Source organism: Nansenia antarctica, assembly GCF_963989245.1.
Source record: "Nansenia antarctica genome assembly, chromosome: 17".
NCBI lineage: Eukaryota > Metazoa > Chordata > Actinopteri > Argentiniformes > Microstomatidae > Nansenia > Nansenia antarctica.
Window position 1 is genome coordinate 11,318,308 of NC_137687.1, and position 21,661 is coordinate 11,339,968.

General features: G+C 41.7%; 1 protein-coding gene across 3 annotated transcripts in view; it reads right to left on the bottom strand.

The window, feature by feature from the left end:
- The window catches only part of LOC308172690 (receptor-type tyrosine-protein phosphatase delta), a gene marked incomplete at both ends in the record, with an annotated part of 140,934 nt that overhangs the window by 68,011 nt on the left and 51,262 nt on the right, over positions 1 to 21,661 (bottom strand). For 2 of the 3 annotated variants that reach the window (XM_080547624.1, XM_080547623.1), the window contains 3 exons: positions 127 to 237; positions 2,413 to 2,430; positions 4,606 to 4,794. In XM_080547624.1, coding sequence (XP_080403750.1) covers positions 127 to 237; positions 2,413 to 2,430; positions 4,606 to 4,794 — 318 coding nt within the window. The remainder of the gene's footprint in view (positions 1 to 126; positions 238 to 2,412; positions 2,431 to 4,605; positions 4,795 to 21,661) is intronic. The other variant, XM_080547622.1, reaches the window with a different exon arrangement.

A 21,661-nucleotide genomic window follows, 5' to 3' on the forward strand; every position in this document is an offset into this window, starting at 1 on the left:
CACTGTTGTACCATTTGAATAATATACCATATACCAATAACATACTACTTTTGGGGGGGAAACATCTGGATCATATTATGTGTTACCAAAGCGAGAGTACCCTTGTCGTCGATTGTTGGTTCCTACCTCTGACGTATAGATTGGCGGGGGCGGAGTAACGGGTTCCGTCGTTGTTGGTGGCCACGCATTCGTACTTCCCCTGGTCCGACTCTTCACTCTGCTCGATCTGAAGGGCCCCTGGGGGGGGGGGATAGAAGGTAGGTGGCGGAGGCAGTCGGTTAAAAGTCGGTTATTTCTGAATCGAGTTCCAAAAAACAACAAAGAACCTTCTTGTTAAGATTTCACATGGGCCCCGACATCTCATCGAAGGCCCCCCTCTCCTCTCCTAGTCTCGCTCTCTGTTTGTCGTCTTGAGCTCCGTAGTTATAAGTTCAGACGATATTAGGAATAGTATGCGTAGGCGTTAAAACCAGCTCCCGTTAACTCTAGTGGAAATCTACCAACGGGAGTGAAATATCACTAATAGCACAGATCCTTCTAAAACCTTCAGCGGGGATCTATCTGTCGGTGTCATCTCTTCCACAGAGCAGTTTCTACAATTGCTAATAACGTTTTTGTTGCAGAGACAGGCATTCCGAAGTTGACAGTGTACCCCCCTATGATTATTGCAGCCATATACTGTATATCACATGTGAATAATATCTCTCTCTAATTTCTATCACAAAGGCCATGGCTACTTTATACAGACATATATTGCCAAATATATTATGTATTTATAGATCTATAAATCAATTCAAATAATAGTCCCGTTTGTACCGTCAGGCCTACAAAAGTCATAGGGGAATAACGTAACATTCAACAGCAATGACAAATTCTGACTTCTGATGTCCACTTTACGTTTACCTCATCGATGACTTCAGGGAGAAAAAACAAGCCTGAATATGTATTGCAGGCTCTAAAAAGGCCCTCAACCTTAAGGCCGATGTTAAAAAATATGTCCTACTATAACTCTACTTTGAGGGATAGGGGCAAGCCCTGCAATATACAACATTTCACTTGACTGGTCATTATGGGGATGAGTGATACTGCTTCAAGGAAGCATGGATCAAACAAAAGAGGTTTACAGTATACAAAAGCAGCATAACAAGGGAGGACAATTAAAAAATAAATTTTGGGTATGAATTTTAGCATATTCAATCACAGATCAAGTATAAATAAGATGATTTTGGGACATCATCCAATTCAAAGTCAGTTTGGAAAAAGGCAGCGCTTGCAAAAATTTATAAAAAATGCTGCTCAGATATGCGGAAAAATGTATCATAGTCGTATATTAAGTGAAACCAATATATCAACCTCTGTTTTTAAAACGTTTGACATGCAGATCTTTCCAAAGAGCAAGAAACGTATGTCGGGACACAACTTACAACCTTTTGACAACCCTTAGCTGAAAAATAAAATGCAATTGTATTAGAAGACAAAATTCAAAATGTTGGCCCACTGAGCCGACAAGAATCAACCAATCACTGCTTTAGCTTGGGGAAGCTTCAAAAGACACCCATAAAAATCCACCAATGGGATCAGCAGTGTGGTGTCCTGACCCAGGGAAAAACGGCTTATGCATCAACCAACTCTCTCCAACGCCCATGTCAACAAGGCAAAAATGGTCCTCGCCAGACTCAACTGATTGCCTTTCTCTCAAACCCTGAAGAATGGAAAAAGTCAAAAAGTAAAGTAGTAGCCTTCAAACCCAAGAAAAGTAAGAAAAATAGGTGTGAAAGAGAAAAAAAAGCACCGTAGAAACTTTATCAAAAAAGTAGTTGTTTGGGCTTTTTTAGAGAAGGGTACAGGAGAGGTAAAGCAAATAGAAGAAATGAAAAAAAAATAGTTTGCAAAGATTTAGAGAAAGAATTTCTTTGGGAGGAAAAACGCAGAGGAAAGGCAATGTTGTGTCTTCAGCATGCCTGCGTGATTCCACAGCATCTGTGCATATTTTTTTTTAGTGCTGAACAAGAACAGCTAAGGGGGAAAAATGTTTGGTTGTTTTAGTTGGACAAAAAGAGGGACACATGGAGTCGGCTATGGCCAAAAAGAAAACAAAAAATGAACGAAAAAAATAGTTCGAAAAAAAAGGTTGTCATTGGATATGCTTATTTGAGCCACAGCAAGCATATCACAACTGAGTTTAAAAAGGCTCTTCAAACTTAAAGTCAAAGGAGGAAATAAAGCATAGACAAACAAAAATGGTGATCAAATGGATATAACAGAACAGGACAAATAAGAAGGAAAATGTATATGAACGAAATGGGATTCAAAATCGGGACAAAAATGGGGGCGGACAGATGGGATGGATGGGAAGACAGCAAGAATGATTTTTTTTTGTTCATTCTGTGAACGTCAGTTCAGCACTCTTACCTCTTATTGGTGTACCACCTGGGTGGATAATATGAATGCAAATAAGATTAGAAAGAAGAAGCATTAGTACGAGAAGGTAGAGGCTGGGGGCTTTGGAAGAAGAATCAAATTAGATTTAACAGAGTACGTAAATAAAGGTACTAGAGGAAAGGACAGAGAGAGAGAGAGAGAGAGAGAGAGAGAGAGAGAGAGTTTGCTGTACTCTTATTGGTTAAAAGACAGGTTTCATCATAGGAAGGTATCATAGGTCATAGGTCAAAGAAGAACTTGTACAGTAGTGTACCACAGGGGAGGTTGCCATTCTGAGAAGGCATGGCTTCTGAAGACCATCTACTGAAGGGAAAGACTTTAAGGAGTTTGGATATGAGAGGGAAGACTTGTTTAAGAGACCCTGAAACCCTTCAACTTGACCTGAACTACCCCAGGTAGGGTAACCCAGCTGGGCTCCTCCCTCCCTTTCAGTGATATTCAGAGGTTGAGTGAGTGAGTGATTGAGTGGGTACCATACACGTGAGGGTAAGGTAAGGACGTTCTATTGTTCAAGTGAGGTATGGCATCTACTCGGGCTACAGCTCAGTGACACTTGTGTGCTCTGGGAAAAAGGTGCTTCTCTGACTGGTACAGTAGGATAAGAACTGTGTGGGGGTGTAGGGAGTGGGGTGGAGGAGAAGTGTGTGGACGTGTGTGTGCCACTGGCGTTATCTCTGTGACTACACTAACTGTTAGTAAAATGCATGCCATGCATTTTAATAATAGTTGGAACATGAAAATTAGTGGGGGTGAAGTGTGCTTCAGAACTAAGCACTTACCAAAGGATTCTGGAGATTTAAATACGGAGAGAAGAAAGACAGCATAAAATATTATTATACTCCTTAAGTTTAATTACAGAGTTTTGTTAAAGCTTTATCAACTCTACGTACTTCACAGGAGAGTCACTCACTCACATTAAAAAAAAGAGGGTTAATTTACACAGTTTATGTCGACAACAAGGCAAAAAAGGAAGGTTAACAAGACGAATTAACAAAAGACAGCTGTGAAATCTGAGAAGACAGGTGGTCAAACATAGGATAATTTAATCGTAGTAGCAGTAGTGCGGAATTCAACAGCTTGTTATCGGCTATAGCAAACATGGCTGGCCAAACTAAGATTTAAGTCTAAGCATCTCTGATTGATTCAGAAAATCTAATGGTATATATATACAGTATATGTATGTAAATATATATAGATATATATGATATCAAATGAAACTTGTTATATTTAGGGGAGAAGGAGTATTAGGGGATACACCACAGGCAAAGAGAAGCAGAAGCTGGAGTCTACGCGGAAAAGCAGGGACAGTAGATCCAGAGAGGTCTGGGAAACCAAAGGGTCTGGGAAAGCTGTACGCAGTACTCACACACTACTGTGGCTTCATTAGGGTTGGAAAAGATTCCAGCGGAAAAACTTGCCTGGACTTAGAGATGATGGCTAGTTGTTATTTTATTCAGTGCAACTTGTTAGTTTGAAGGGTAAATTCAAGTAATCCTTTTTCCTTTTTCCATTTAAATCCCAACAAAAGGACGGAGAGTAGTGAATAATTAGAACCATTCACTCTGTTTGGCAATTTCATTATTTTCTCTTTCAGGTAGAATTTCTCTCTCTTTCTTCCCGGATCGTTAAAAAACTGCAGGTGCTCCTTTGCAAGTTCTGAATGAAGCCCAAATGTGTAATAATTAATCGTTTTAGAAAAAACAAGAGATACCAAATCAAATAAATCAAATCAAAAGAAGAAGAATGGATCCGTCAAACAACTGCCAAGGTGGCAGTAGAAAGGAATCAAGTAAAAACCAAAAAAGGAACTTATCAGAAGTACAGTCACAGCAGTGAGCAATGAGGACGTCAAGAGACTGAAGCGGCAAATACACACAGGAGACAAAACCGGAGACAGGCCATGACAACACCGGAAGACAGGGGGGGACGGACGACACACATCAGGATACACACAGTAGTAGAGGAGAGGACAAAGTAGAAACAATGCCATTACCTACAAAATCAAAAGCCAAAAACGAGAAGAAGAAGAAGAAGAAGGAGAAGAAGAAGAAGAGGAGGAGTAGAACAGGAGAACAGGAAAGGAGGGAATGGGGGAAGGGAGTAAAAAATAAAAAAGAAGAAGAAGATCCCGATTTATTTCAAGTGGCGGCCATGACACCCTACCTGATCTGAGCTGCTTGATGCGTCCGTTGTTGTTTGTGGTGTTGACGGGCAGGAAGTCCTTGAACCAGGAGATGTCTGGGTCAGGGTTGCCGCTGGCGGCACAGAGCATGGTGGCGGTACGAGTTCGCTCCACCACTTTCAACTGGGGGCCCATGTCTATGGTGGGGAAACCAGGGGGCAACTGGTCCTCTGAAAATCATGGGGGGGAAACAAGAACATTGCATTTTTCATTGTGTGTGTGACACCCATACAGTACATACAGTACAGTGGGACAGGAGAACACCAAAGGTAAAAAAGTAGACAGAGAGTGAGAATGTGTGTGTGAGAGAGAGAGAGAGAGAGAGAGAGAGAGAGAGAGAGAGAGAGAGAGGCTATATATTGGACTGGTGAATAGACAGTTGACAATAAATCAAGTCAAATATTGGAAAATGGCTGTCAAAGGTACTCTGATCATGGATCAACCCAAGGATACCCAACCCATACCCAACCTCTCAAATATTTAAGTCATATCGTCCATTGATGTATTGCAATCGAATCATTGTAACTACATTCATTTTTCAAATGTATATCACATTCAATCAATTCAATATAATACATTGTATTCTGACGTGTGGAAGTGTGTGTGTGACTATGACTGTGCCCAATATGCAGGCTGAAAGTGCATGTATACATTATCTGTGAGAAATAATGCATATGTGTATTTGCGCCCATCTGATAGTATGTTTGAGTACAGTATGGTCGGTTTTGCATTGTCACAGTGTGTGTGCCAAGTGTATAATACTTGTCGGTGTGCAGTTGGATTGGTGATGTATGCTCTATTCCTGTTAGCCCAGGCTGCTAAAGCTGCATACACACTACACAATATACAGTATGTCCCATGGTCACATAGACTTTCACATTACACAAAGAGAAAACGATTCCATCTCAAGATGCATGGCAGATTCACACATAACAACTTCACCATAGTGATATTGTTCCGGAGGTCACTGTCGTGATTCGTCCCGAACTCCCTAGGAAGTTCTTATGGTGTCCTGACCAAGGAATCGGAGGAATACTGTATGTAAATACTGTGTGTAGAGGGGCTTAACAGAAAGGAGGGAGGGCGTTTCTCACTGCTCCAAGAGAGGTGTGACAAGATGACTTGAAAGTGGTCTTTTAAAGGAGTACGTTTGTCCGAAATAGGCCGCCTCTGGCCACCCTGGCAGAATTAAGTTCCAACAACATCCTCCCTAATAAAAATAATATTAACCCCCGGAAATGAAATTGCAGTGTTGGACATTCAATAAGTGTGTTTCTGCATGTGACATGATTCAAAAAAAGGAAAAAAACAGCATTCCTAAATTAAATATTTAATAAGGATATAGTAATTTACAACCATTAGGAAACTTTTTAGAAAGCTTGAATGTTACATACTGACACCTTTAAGAAAGCAAAGACAATCAAAGGCCTACTACACTGTCAACCAGCTCATCTGGCCCTCGAGGCTCTTATCATGAAGTTAACTCCCTTTCAAAAGCAAGAGCGGATCCTTCTAGAGACTGCTGAGTGGAACATTCCATGGACTGAACACAGCTGGTTTAGCTAACTGCTAACACTCAACATTCGCAATAAAAACTATTGGGTTCAACATAAATGACTTTGAAGACGCCTTAAACGTTGCTCTTTGCATGCAGTATGGCTAATTAGCATCTTCTATCGCTCGCTAATGCCACCTATTTGAATCACTCTCATCGTTAAATGTTCATTGAAACACATCGGGCTGGGAACAGCTGAGACCATTGCCTCTGTGCAGCCACAACAACACTCGGCTGTCTTCCAATGATGCCTTTTGGGTATCTGGTGGGAGAGCAGACCTCTTCCACATTTTGAAGTTCAATACCTTTGTCTAAACTCAGTGTCCGCCTGATGTAAATATAAACATAAAAGCTACATTTGATAAGTATGTAAGCTAGCTAGCTGATGATTGGCAACAAAGTAGTATCCGGTTATGGAATTATATTCATCACTACTTTGGCTGATGTGATGTGGGTTAACTAGCCAACTCCGTAGCATTAGCGGAGCGAAGTACGTGTGAACTTAGCATGCTAGCAGGTGTTTTAATATAAAATGGCCATGCCAACATAAAAGCTATAGCTGTATAACTAGTGAGCCTGCATCAACCTTAATGATATTCAAGTGCAAGAAGATTAGATAGTTGCATAGCAACGGCGTTAAAAAGACATTGATTCCATCAGATGGACACTATTTGGCCAGGCGGACTTAATCTGGCGTGACGTCCCCACCTGAAGTAACATATAGGTTATTGACAGATGTAGTGCATTATGTTTTGAAATTGTCTAACTACACATGTATTTATTTAAAGGAGCAATCTGGGATTGGCACACAATTTGCTTTTACTTTTTACATGAATAATATAATATACAGCTTTTCATGACTGAAGAATATATTTCTTACGTAAATGCATCATGAGCTTAGTTTAACTGTTTAAACCCGACAGAAACCAACATATAATCTTGTTTTACTCCACTGTTCGGAAACAGGTTCAAAGCTAGGATGTTGATCTCATGGATGGTCAGGCCTTGCATTCATAGCTCTGTATGACATTGAGAACAGCAACGTTTCTCCGGCCCTATCTCCCAGCTGGCTCAGCACCAGATAAGTCCATGGTGATGCAAAAAAGCAATCCCTATTTAACTGCATGCACGAAACACAGTGTTAGCCTTTTTAAGAACAGCTTCATTATGTTTTTTTTTCAGAAAATACAATTTACACAAATCAGCCCATACTATTCCTTAAAGGGATAGATCACTATTGTATACTGTACCGTTAGATGGTTCTTTACCTTGAAAGTAGTCTATGGGCCAGGAGAAACTGTAATTCATGTTTCAAAACTAACAAACAAACCAATGGGAGTGATGGGAGCAGCAACAACAACGAAAAAGTCAAATCACCTCAAACATGTTGAATATATTTTCTGTACACATATCACTCCCATTGTTAACAAAAAAAAACGGGAGTGATATGTGTACAGAAAATATATTCAACATGTTTGAGGTGATTTGACTTTTTCATTGTTGTTGCTGCTCCCATCACTCCCATTGGTTTGTTTGTTAGCGGTGGCTAAAGTTAGCTGACGTTAGTAGTGGCTATTTAAACAACCATGGATTACAGTTTATCGTGGCCAATAGACTACTTTCAAGGTAAGGCACCATCAACCCAGCCAACCCAGTTGTACAATAGTGAATTATCCCTTGAACACAGCCATGAACGGCCAACTAGTGGTCGTTGTGTGTAAATAGCAGCTTGAGCATTGTAAAGAGGGGCTCTTGAGGCGGCTCTTTTAGTAGGTAACAAAGGCACGGCTGTTCTAGTGTTAAGTCACTTACAGGTTCAGATGAGTCAAAGACCGTTAATGAGTCAAAGATACACGTGTCGGCTCATTTTCAATGGGAATCGTTGTCCGCCAACACGGAAGGGTAGGCTAATGAATATTGATTGTGTTCATTAGCAGGAGTAAGCAACATGGCGAGATATGCATATTCATGAACAGTTGACAGGCACAACTCCGATATTAACGTCCTTTTTCTCAAAGCTAGCGACATGACAAACTGTACTCGATTACTCATGCCACAACCTTCTTCACAACCTAGGAATCCAGTGGTTGTTGTTTGCTATGGACACTTTGATTAATTAACAGTACTTATCTTTTTGTTGACTAAAATGCATGTAGTTATTAAAAATGACCTGAGCCAGCATTAACAATGTTATTGATAATCCTCATCAAATGTAGGACTAATACTGATAGCCCAAAGTTATCGAAAATAGTTACAAACGTGTATTACACAATGCAATAACGTTTAGAGAACCTGACATACTGGTATATCATTATTATTTAACTGTATAATACATCGGCTACAATTATTAGGAAACTATGCCTCCTCGCACAAGTCATGAGCATGCTGGGAGAAAACCTGGAGAGAGGAAATGCCTGATTGTAGATTAATACATCATATGTGACATTAATAAGACTAGTTATGGCCACTGCACAAACTATATAGAACAAAACTTCGAGTAAGAAAAGAAAATGAGGTAATGAATGGATCTTGGTTATAGAGATCGAGATCGACATTTTCTTTCATAAAAAGCACCTTCATGGTAAAGTACCATTAAATAAATAGCCTAATGAAAGAGAATGGACTCGCAGAGGTATTCATTTGAATGGAGGGAGAGAAGGAGAGGAGTTAATTGTGCGAGGTAACTCCCTCCCGAGATTTTTACATTAATTCCAAGGTCGAACTGAAAATGAGTCTGTTCGAAAGCAAGTCAAATGAACCTCCTCGAACACAATAGTCACCAGCATGCTTTGTATGGAGTATGGATGCATGTTGAATACAATGGGTTGATGTGAAATCCATGCAGCCTTAGAAAATCAACGTCAGGAAAGTACAATGTATTGTTTGGTTGAAAAGGTATGCTCTACATATCATCATTTAGCTGTCCTCTCCTCTGAGCAATCAGAATTGCTCTGACGCTGGGCTTTGCAATACTGTTTATCATTCTGCTCTATCAACCAATCATGTAGAAAGAGGGGGGGGGGGGGGCGCCGGACTCTTTACTACATTTTCAAACACACACACACAACAGTACGTTCTTCGTTTAATGTTCAGTGACCCGTGTCAAAGTAACTTTTTCATATCAAACAAACGAGAGAATAAGAACCGTATTGACCGTGTGTTATTGTTCATGACAGTATAATATCGCAGAGAACAGTGTCATAGAGGGGTCTAGAAGCGGCCGTAAAAGAGCATTTCTTCAGTGAGGCTGGTTCATGAATATTAAGGAAGCCTATCGTTGCCCTTTAAGATGTCTCTGGGTCCCATCTGAATCATATGGGAAAGCTGATTCAGCTTTCGGAGGTATGGTTTGAAACCATTGGTCTCGTACGAAGGTTTCTGGCCTTTTGAACACATTCCCGGCTTACCCCCAGAATGTAATTTATTGTCCTTTTGTGCACTCATGCTTCTCCAGAGTCAGCCAAGAAGTCATGACATCAGCTGAGAGGTATCCGCAGTCACTGATGGGGCATAACTCTCAGCCAAGGTGCTGTAAAAACTGCCCTTTTCGCCTTCTCAGCCTCCTCTACCACTACTGTACATGTATTAATCTCACAAAATGAATTACCAACGTGATAATTCACGAAGGAGGAAATTAAACAACGTTCCCAACACTTCTGGTGTGATAAACAACTCAAATCAGTGGAACTTACATCAGCATTTCCTACAGGAGACCAAGGGGGCCGAATAAAAAACGGATTAATCACGATTTCATTTGTTCAGCAGACATTATGTGTGTTGTACGCTTTTTAAGAAACCGGTTTATTGACAACGCATTAAAAGGATATCATTAATTAATCACGAGGCAGAGCAGCTAGCATTTACCACATGCTATGTTTGCAGATCTGCTAATAGTAAGGACATGGTTTTCAACCTGCGGTTGCACAAAATGACCAGTGAAGGCAAATTCATTACTGCTATAGGAACTCATGGCTGTTTCCTTTGATGGTATTGTAAATGGGACACGTTTTATTTAGTGTGTGTGTGTGTGTGTGTGTGTGTGTGTGTGTGTGTGTGTGTGTCTTAATGTGCTTCTATCTTTATGTGTTTTTTTTGTCAACCTATTCAGAGAGTAAAAAGGCCTTAGTGTGTTTTTTTCCGAACAGTACCGTAGTGAAAACTGAAATCTCAAGGACAGTTTAAGACAAGGGCAGGGTTTTTTTATTTTTTATGATATAACCTACTGCAGCAGTGCATACTGTATATTCAAAAATGGATCTACACACTAAATGAGATGGAAGAGAGAAATGCTGAAGTCACCTTCTAAAGAAAAGCTGAGTGGTGGTGTTTGATATAAAAGGACTCCCAATGACAATTTGCACACATTAACCACAGCCAGACCATCAGGCACTAGAGGGATACGGTGCCAAGTATTGAAGAAAAAAAAAAAGAAATTGGCTCGAATAGTACTTCAGTGAGCATATTTTTTGCTAAAGAGATGAGGTCATTGGACTTAAGCTTTGGCCATTAGCAGATGATCTCTATCGATCACTCTTATGTCTTCTATGTGCATCCCCCTAAAACCATACATATCTGCCATATCAGTAAATTAAAAGTCACTTGCTTGGCGTGGCATCAACTTTTATGCCAGCCCCCTCTAATGTGTCTTAGCTGCCACCAACCCCCCCCCCCCCCTCCTCTCTTCTCCTAACACCAAAGCACACTCCAAAAAACATACTACCGCGACACCCCCTTGCAGAGTGGTGTAATTACAACTGACAAACATAAGTAAGATTCTCCTCGGGAGGACACACTAATTAAATCAGGCTAATTGAGTCTCGGCAGACCAGGCTAACATTCGAGATGTGATTAGTTACTGTTTATCCGACCAACTTAGCCCAGTTTGTGTCATGGCGGCTGGAGGGAAGGGTCCTGTTTACAGATTGTAAGAGAGATAATGTGGTTAACTCTATAGGGATGGTTTCATTAGCACAGCAAGGTGAGAGGGCAGTTTAACCAATGCCTGACAAGTCTGCTAGCAGCAAGCCATGTTACTGGCTGCTTCCTGTTGATACTGACAACACTTGAAGTTCTCCCATATCGTTAGCCTCATAGCAAGTCATATTTTGGCCAAATTGAGATATCTGCCTAACTCTACTCTACTAACACTGCTGATTCACTATGCAATATTGCCTATCAGAATGCTTGTTACATTCCAAAATCACTATCTGCCCAAGTCATCTCTTTGACATAGGCATTTTTTGACACTACATACATAAAACGGCTGACCACAAGTGAAGCATGACATAGGCAATTATGCTACGAGGCTAACGATAATGGTTAATTGTTAACATCATTTAAATCTGGTAGTTAAAACTACGATCGAGCGTTTTCACGTGGTGTGAGTTTTATCGTTTTAAATAACTTTTCGCTGTGAAAGGCACATCGTTCTCCCTCCCTGACTGTCCCTGAGTTATTGTTTGACAAAAGTAAGGTTGCTTAGTGCTTCCAGGAAAAATAAGTATTTCCCAAAGTGAGGTCATAAAAACATAAACCTTTCTGGTTACGTTACGGCTTTAATCCTGCGCCTGCCTCACAGGGATTGGATTCAGTCTGACCTTTTTCTTTCCTGGGCAAAACTAGACTTTTCCCCCAGCGGTTGAGGTTATTCTCCAGGGAAACGTCCCTGCAGGCCATAATAAGACATACTTGTTGGACGTTTTTTGAGCGGATACAATCTCCTTAAAGAGGCTGTCACAGGTCAGTTACTGTGGCGTGGAGCTGAAGAAAGAGGCATGCCAAGACACATTGTCGTAAGGGAATCTCTCACTGCTTCAAGATGGGAGATTGAAGGAATGCTGGAATGTTGGGGGGGGATCTCTTCAAGTATGACACCGATACGTCTTATATTACTAGCTCCCCGTAGCGTTTTTTTGTACACCCTATCACACTTAGAATGTCATCTTATTCTTTGCAGTCCTCTCCTGCTAATGTTTTCAGCCAGCAAAAAAAGAAAGGGGTAAATACATTTGTGACACAGTCTGATCATTTGGTCCGCATGTCGGCAACCAATCAAAATGTTCCGACTTTTCTTTTGAAACACGGAACTACGTTTCAACGTTGTTGAGAAACAACACAACACAAACTCGCTAGTCAAACCGAGATACTGCAACGAAATGGATTCGGTGAGTAATCCTCCCCACTGCTACCTAGTTAACTATAATACTACTTTACATTGTTAGCAGGATCACAAAACAAGCTGTGTTAGTTGACTAGCGATGTGTCATTGATTTTCAACAACGCGGAAATGTATTCACGTCTTTCAAAAGAAAAGTCGGATAATTACATCGGATCCCGACATGAGGACCAAAGCATTAGCATGTGTCACATTTCCCCTAGTGTGATTGTAGTAAGTGCTAGTTTTTTTCCTCCCAAATAACCAAGCAGCCTCACCCACAGCCTGTTCCCCTCGCTGCAGTTTGTAATACGGAGTTGACTCGAAAAATGACATGAGTCCATGGCATGCCTTGCTGATTGGCCATTAATTGAACTGGTTCTAATTAAGGCCTGTGGCTTAATGGATTTGGGACAATAGTGGCCTACACGTGCTGGCATGCAATGTACACAAAAAGGCAGTAGGAAGGAAAGACAGTAAGAATGAAAAGAGTTTCAGTAAGACGATTCGATGAAAAATGGTCTAACCGATCTCTCGAGATACAGATGAGGGTTCAAGTCTGCAGGTGAAAACAGCCTGCCAGGAAGGGAAGGGTGATCTAAGGATGACTGGTGTGATATAGCAACTGACCGTTACGCAAGGCCTGGCAGCATTCCTACAATGTCTTTCCACAAAGTGCCTAGCACTTAATCAGCCATGTGAGTAAAAAAAAAGTATATCTTTGCACTCGATCAAATTTCATGACCCTCCTTTCATGACTTTTCCTATGTGCGTTCTACCACCCAGTATCCTTACATTTTCAAAATCACATCAGGATAAGCTATAAAGCAATTTTGCTATTTTTCTGTGTAGGAAGCAGGCTAATTTACAAGCGGCCAACTAGCTCTTTTAGTAGGTAAAAAAGGCACGGCTGTTCTAATGCTAGACCATGCCACACTTACACTAGAGATCACCAACGCCTTTCCTACTGCGTCCATACTGTCTGTGACCTGGAAGGTGACATGGCAGTGTATCATAACAGGGTGTTAGGATTATTTTGTAGAGGAATAACTGTGTTCTTCTATTTCGCTCATGGATTATAGTACGATTTGCTCTGTATTTGAGAGACAAAGTTGTACCAGTGTTGTGTGGTAATTTTTTTGGACAGCTTCTAACAGCAATAGCATTCACTCTAATTTGACAAACTGCTTACAGTTTCCAGAAGTTCAATACAACCACAGTTAATAAATCCGTACAAAACAGCGACCCACATCCTCTTAAACAAAATGTTCCTCTCGGCCCCCGTTCAACTAATTCATTCAATTATGTTTTTTTTTGGCATTCAAAAGGGAACTGTTAATTATGCTTTTGTTTTCTCCCAAACAAAATTACTCAACCAAATATAAGAGCTCTTGATTAAGAAAGGCAGGCAGTAATTCCTCATTGTGCCAATTCTATGACGCCATTTGTTCTTGTTTTCTCTCTCTCTCCCTCTATGTATCGTTCTCGCTCGTTCTCCCTACTCCCTCACCCATTCTGTTGTTGTTTGTTTTTCTCTCTCTACTTATAGGGTATAGTTCATACTGTGGTAAAACAAAAAAAAGGTTATCTTTTACAGACAAGCGTATCAAGGATGACAGGTTCTAAATCTGGCCCACCCTTCACTTTATCACTGACAGCGGTGTTATGGGGAAAATAAAGTTGTATTTTCAACATGTCCATCATTTCACCCATAAACCTCCACAGAGGTGAAACCTGTCCCGGCATGACATTACCCTGGGCTAGAAATTGCATTGTGATATTATTTTTTTCGCTGATACTACTGATTTCTCCTTTCCCATTCAACAAGGTGTGCATTAAGTTTGACTGCGATTCAATTAGCTTCTTCCTTTCCCCCCCTCGAAAGAGTAGATCTCACCTGTGCCACCAAGGAGATTCAAAGTCAACATTCTCTCCCATTTCCGACAATAAATAAAGTCTAGGTGGTCTGATTTCTGATTTCTCTTACAATCTCAACCTCGGGTAATTCTGGCCGACGTCAAAACATAATTTGTTTTCTAGGATAAAATGAATCTGCCGCTAAAGGAGTTCCATTGTAACGCATTTGCTGCTTGCATGCCAAACTGAACAGGTGGGGAAAGCACTCAAAGCAGATAATTAAGAGGATAGAGAGATGAGAGTGAATGATAACATCCAAAGTGCTCAAACGATGCCGTACTGCTGAGCTTTTTTGGGTTTTACTAATATGTCCCATTGCCTCTTGACATGGCACACAAAGAAGCAGAGAGCCATGTTGGCCAAATGGAACATTAAACAATTAACCACTGATAAGAGGGGAGCTGATTTGTTTATGGACTAGGATTGTGTGTGTGTGTGTGTGTGTGTGTGTGTGTGTGTGTGTGTGTGTGTGTATCCGTGTGTGTGTGTGTGAAGAGAGGAGGGGAAGGACAGAGATTAAGTCTGAGCTCTTCCATCACATAATGGTTATAGGCCGCTGGGAGTTGCTGCTATACTGACATGTCAATCAACGTGACTTTGCTGATAGCACCTGTAAAAGCCACTCAACATACAACATATTCCCTCGCACCACCAATTTTGACAGAAGAATTCCGAAAAAAATATCCACCCATATCCTATTTCCGTACAACGAGAAATCCCATTTAGATGCACATCATAAAGCCACCCGATCCTCCTCTCCTGGAAATTCCTTTGGATTCCTTTCAGATTATAATACGTCTCAATGCCTTGGGTGGAATACTCGGAATAGTTAAGATGCAAGTGAAAGAGGTGACCTTTAACATCAAAGAGGTAAGCTATCGGCACACAGGGGCAGGTGGGGGTAACCATGCGGGGAGCGTCACAACCAGGTTCCCATGGCTTGAATGGAGCGTGGGACACTGGGCGACGTCCACGAAATACTACTAATACTCTACTACGCAACGATGTTGCAGAGCGACTGGGACTGAACATTTATTGCAGAGCGACTGGGACTGAACATCAGGACCTGACATTTCACATGAATCATAACATCCTATTCATCTTAACAGAACACCCTTATAACACAATAACGGATTGCTTCGATTTGTTTTGTGCTGTCCCCCCAGTTCGAACTAGCACACATGGATGTCATGGTAATAATGCAATGATAATAATGCCGTTTTTCTGTGTAGGAGGCAGGCTCATTTAAAAGAAGCACTCTCTAGTGATCTCTGTGTGTAAATAGCAGATTTACATTCTAAAAAGGGGGTCATATTAGACCACCAAGGCAGATCTACTAGTAGGTAAAATAGGCACAGCTGTTCTAGTGTTAAAACATAGTGGGGTTCTTGGCAGGCCACCTTTTGGTTTTCAGAACGAAAAACGCTTAAAGTGATGTTGTATGAGATGATGAGCCCGTAGCCCTGTAAGGCTGCCAGTGTCCATATTACAACATCACATTTAGCTATCCCAGAAATGTATTATCATAATTCATGAGTTCATAACCCCCCCCCCCCCCCCCCCATTTATTTATTGTACTAAAACATAAGCAATTTGAAAACACTTTCATTTAGCTCATTACTGTTACAGGTTTAGGATAGGCCATCGTGTAAAAACCATATACAAAAGGCATTTGATAAACTCTGATCTGTACCATCTAATATGCTAGTGGCTAGACTGGACACAAAAGAAAAAAGCTAATCCATAATTGACATTCACAAACGCATGTGGGTCTTTCAGGTCCTCCGCACTAATCCTAGGCTATTTAGAAAGTGATGAATAGTTCAAGTTTGTTGTGAAATCCCTGACCCAGTTACCTCAGCTGAGTAAACAGTGTGTGTGATTGGACCACAGATGAGCTGTTCTAGTTGGAAATTCATCCATTATTTTCGCCAGTTATGACCAAACTGTGACTTTTGGGTCAGTTGTCTCTGGATAACATGTTGTGTACCTTTTACAATGACCCCCCAAATAAGGCTGGATTTCATACTCATGTCATTGTGTCATGATTTGTTGGGCAATGGACAAGACTAGTGCCTAGACAAATTAGAGAACAAAATTACAGGAGCCCTGTGCAGTCAGGGCTCATGTCATTTTGTACTATGTCTCTGATATTTCACACTTAAGTGTGTACCTTAACCAACCCTAGGTTGCAGAGAATAGGAAATGTTAGAATAGGTATAGCATAGCATAGAGTACAGCACAGTGTTTTATCTGTATAGTATAGTATAGTGGATAGTGTACATAGCCTTTATTTATGTAAACCAGCTCCTTTCCCTTCTTGTTTTTTTTAGTTTTTTTTCTTTCCTAGCACCAGGGGAGCCCCCCCCTCCCAAATTTCGTTGTTTGGTACCTGTACTATATCAATGACAAATAAAGACCATTCATTCACCTGGTTCTAGAAGGAGCACGTGCAATTTCAACACCTTGAAGTCAAATTAACCAAGGTTAAACACAGTAGGATTCTTTGTTTTCGTTCCCTGTCTCTACTGCATGTAGTAATCACCGAGTTGAATGAGGGATTGTGATTTGTTTTTTACTACTGTATGCTTCCTGAAACAAATAGTGCCATTAGCTATATTCTCCACAAAGAAGCGACCTCTTTTTTTAAAGGGTTTCCACTAATTCACTGAGCACATTTTTAATTTGAGAAAATTGCCCGAGAACCGAGTGTGAAAATGACAGACTTTCAACAGCTGCTAACATTAGTTCTCACCTCCATCACCCAGGGGTCAAATAGGATTTGAGTTGTGAATTGTGTACGGTTAAGTTCATTAATGATCGTAATGTATCAGCCCTGACAAGAGGACGAGGTATCCTATTCCAACAAATATGCATGGGAATATATCTCTACTAGTGGAGAGACAGAGAGGGAGGGAGAGAGAGAGAGAGAGAGAGAGAGGGAGAGAGAGAGAGAGAGAGAGAGAGAGAGAGAGAGAAAGAGGGGGAGAGAGAGAGAGAGAGAGAGAGAGAGAAAGAGAGAGAGGGAGAGAGAGAGAGAATGAGAGAGAGAGAGAGAAAGAGAGCATAATTGTATGACCCAGTGAGTCTATGTGTGTGGGTTAGGGTTATAGTCTGAGAGAGAGACAGAGAGAGAGAGAGAGAGAGAGAGGGGGGGGGGGAGAGAGAGAGAGAGAGAGAGAGAGAGAGAGAGAGAGAGAGGGGGGGAGAGAGAGAGAGAAAGAGAGCATATTGAGTGACCCAGTGAGTGTGTGGGTTAGGGTTATAGTCTGAGAGAGAGACAGAGCGAGAGAAAGAGAGAGAGAGAGAGAGAGAGAAAAAGAAAGAGAGCATACATGTGTGTGGGTTAGGGTTATAGTCTGAGAGAGAGAGTGAGAGAGAGAGAGATAGAGAGTGGGGGAGGAGAAAGCTCTTTAACCTCAGGTCGCATCTGTCTCCATGAAAAATGGCATCCTCTCTCCCTTGCTCTCCACTGATTATTTCCTTTATACATTTTTATAATTAATTGAATGCTTCTTATTTGCTATTAAAACACCCTCAGCTAATGCCTATGATTATGGGACTCCAGTGCGGAGTAAATCAATTAATCATCGGGTGCTTTATTTTCCCAAAACTCCTTCACAGACGAACAGTCCCCAGTCATTTTTCATTCTGAATGACACTGAAAAATGCACGTTTAGTCCAGAAGTCAATGCACGTAGACATGGTTTAAAAAGTGATTAGTTACAGAAAGATTGAGCCTTTATCTACCACAACATTTCCCAAGATGTACCCAAGCTCTCAGGTCAGTCATCATTATAACATGACTTCTAATATGAGGCCCGTAAGACGAACAAGGCCACATGCTGAGAGTTAGCACTGATTGTTATGTTAAAGGTTAGTGGCATATTTGTGACACAGTCTGATCATTTGGTCCGCATGTCAGCAACCAATCAAAATGTTCAGACTTTTCTTTTGAAACACGGCACTACGTTTCAACGTTGTTGAGAATCACAACACAAACTCGCTAGTCAAGCCAAACTACTGCAACAAAATGGATTGGGTGAGTAATCCCCACTGCTACCTAGTTAACTAGAACACAACTTTACATTGTTAGCAGGCTCACAAAACAAGATGTGTTAGTTGACTAGCGATGTGTCATTGATGTTCAACTATCAGATCACTTACAATAAAACATTCCATTAAAATACATTTATTAAAAGTGAATAAAAGTTGTCTTTCTTTTGTGAAATATTGATAAATGTGGTAAATGTGGATCGATAAATGTGGTAACCGTTGTATAAAAGCGTTATGGAACGAGAAGCTGTGGTATATCGTGGATATCTCTGAAACTGACCCTGCCCAGGACCCTTTCAACCCTCTAGTCCCTGTGGCCATCTCTAAAACTGACCCTGCCCAGGACCCTTCCAAGCCTCTAGTCCCTGTGGCCATCTCTAAAACTGACCCTGCCCAGGACCCTTCCAAGCCTCTAGTCCCTGTGGCCATCTCTGACGCCTGCCGACGGCAAGCAGCAGATCACATCAAGCCCAACCCGAGTGCGATGTAACCCCGCCGCTGCTGGGGGGAGGGGGGGGCACATGTATTCTCTCCCCAAGCCTGTGTCATTCATAAACATGACGGATTAGACATGATATCCCTCCATTTACACGTAAGCGCGGGGAGCAGAGCGGAAAGCGAGAGAGAGAGAGAGAGAGAGAGAGAGAGAGAGAGAGAGAGAGAGAGAGAGAGAGAGAGAGAGAGAGAGAGAGAGAGAGAGAGAGAGAGAAAGCGAGAGTGTGTGAGTGTGTCGGATGCTCCTGGGGGGGTTGGGGCTGAAATGGTTGGATAAAGAGAGAGATGAAAAGGAGAGATGATGCAGGACCGGGGGGGGCAGAGAGAGAGGAGCTTTCTCCATCTCCATAGGCCTGGGCCAGGCAAGCAGGCAAGCAGGAAGGCAGGCACACGGCTCTGTTTACGCTCAAATGCCCCCCCCGACCCCCCTCCCACCCCCACCCCCCGCTTTACAGACTGTACATCAGCTCAGCCAGATGTACTGTTCTGAGTGGTGAAGATCACCTACCGTGAGCAGGGCTGGAGGGAGGGAGGGAGGGAGGGATGGGGGGAGGGAAAAAACTGCCTCCTCTCTCCTCTCTCCCACCCTCTCCCATTCTCTCAACCTCTCTTTCAATCATTCCTACTATCTTTTGCATGGCTCTTACCTCTATCCATCTCTCTCTCTCTCTCTCTCTCTCTCTCTCTCTCTCTCTCTCTCTCGCTTTTTCTCTATTTATTTTCTCGTTCCAGTGTTAATATTACTGTCTCTTTCTTGTTTCATCTTGGTTTTTCTCTACAGGTCCTCTCTCTCTCTCTCTCTCTCTCTCTCTCTCTCTCTCTCTCTCTCTCTGTCTCTCTCTGTCTCTCTCTGTTTCTCTCTCTCTCACTCCCTCCCTCCCTCTCTCCCTCTCTCTCTGTCGCTCTCTGTCTCTCTCTCTCCCTCTCTCTCGTTGTCTCTCTCTCTCTCTCTCCCTCCCTCCCTACCTCTCTCCCTCTCCCTCCGTTTAGGATGTTACTTAGCATATTCCATTTGCTGGTTGTTACCCTGAGCGATGAATCCATTTACCTTAGAAAACAGAGCCTCATTTGTTTAGCATGGGAAAAAAAGTTTCTTTCGTCTCATCTAATCTGCCATCAGCACTTTATATGTTGTGATTAGTAATATTCAGAGGAGGGGAAAAAAGGCTACATCAAAAGATGCTCAGAGCTATTTGCAAAACACAAAGCAAGAGATGTTTTTTTTCTTCTTCCAAGACGGCATGCGCTCGGGAGCTCTGGTTTTAACAGTCCATCGACCTACATTCGATCCTCTCGAGTACATTAAGCATTCACAAATTTAAAAAGCAGTGGCTTCAGAATACATAATAAACAAGACTGGACTGGCCTTTCCTTTCATAGAGGTGTCCTGTCTCTAACAACAGTCACCAGCTTTGAAGCTGAATGCCAGAAAGACTTCATACGGGACTTTTTGATTGAACCCACACACATATAGACTTACTGGGTCATACGATAATATTGTATTGGTGGTCAACGGCATGTAGTTTCAAATGGGCAGATGTGACGACAACCAACGTACGAGTGACCCCGGTGTTAACGAAGAGACCCCTCAGACAGGCGCTGTGAAGAACGCTGTTTGAATATAGCTATTAGTGGTGGTCTAGTGGATAGTGAGTTGGACTTGTGATCGGAAGGTTGTGAGTTCAAATCCCGCCTGAAGCCACACCACTACTAGTGTGCCCTTGGGTAAGGCATTTAGCCCTCAGTTACTCCAGGGGGAATGTCCCTGTAATTCGTAATTGTAAGTCGCTTTGGATAAAAGTGTTAATTAATTAATTAATTAAATTATTATACTACCAGTGTACTGCATGGCTCGTGTCTATTGTCTGTGGAGCACACACTTGTAATAGGACTGAATGAAAGCTGTATTTGTCGATGTCATCGAGGTCAGTCAAAGAAATCCATCCAAGTCAAGATGAAAGCATCATGGTGTGGATGGATGGTCCTTCAACTCATTTTGAACCCAATCAGCACTAGCGTGTGTGTGTCTTGGTTGTTTTTGTTGTATCTCTCTCTCTCTCTCTAATTGACACAGGCCCAGGCCAGAAGCTTCTCCCAGCAGGGGGTTTCGGGGAGTGTCGGCGACCAGGTGAGTCTCCCCACCGGGCAGGAAAACTAACAGAAGGCCAGCCTGTGAGATATCGTATTGGTTCATTAACCTTCGTGTACCTTACATTCTGAAACAGCCAGGTCAGTTTTGGTCAAACAGGCGTTTCTAATGGTCTTGGTGTGAGCAGATCAAAAGACATGTTATTTTTCTGCATATATTTATTCGTTTTTCTATTTAAAACCAGCTCGTTTTTTTTATTTTTATTGACGTGTGTGTGAGTTTAACTTCAATTAGATCTCTTTAAAGATCAACAATGAGATTTAATTATTCAGTAATGGGCATAAGGGATGCACATACACATAGCAGTCTAGCAAGCTTACACATAGGGTGACTACATGAACTGTCTTTTGAATTTCGTTGTACCTGTTACAATGACAATAAAGATAATTCATTCATTCATTCATCTATTTGGCCATGGTAACCTCTTATGTATACTCAAGATTTTTTATTTTTTTTATAAATGTCTGAGGAAACAAACTTGAGAGGGACAGATTACTCATACTTGGCTAATAATAGGCAGAACAGACCTCTTGGCTTCCAAAAAGAAAACGGAAAACTTTAATTCCACTTCAACTTTAACTTTAATGGAAACGTTTACAGACAGAGGTTCTCCTGAAAGTGTTGCAGAAGATGTGGGCGTCTCAATGGGACACGGGTATAGATCTGCTGCATCACGTAAACGGCAAGACTGAACCTGGTCAGCTGACTTTG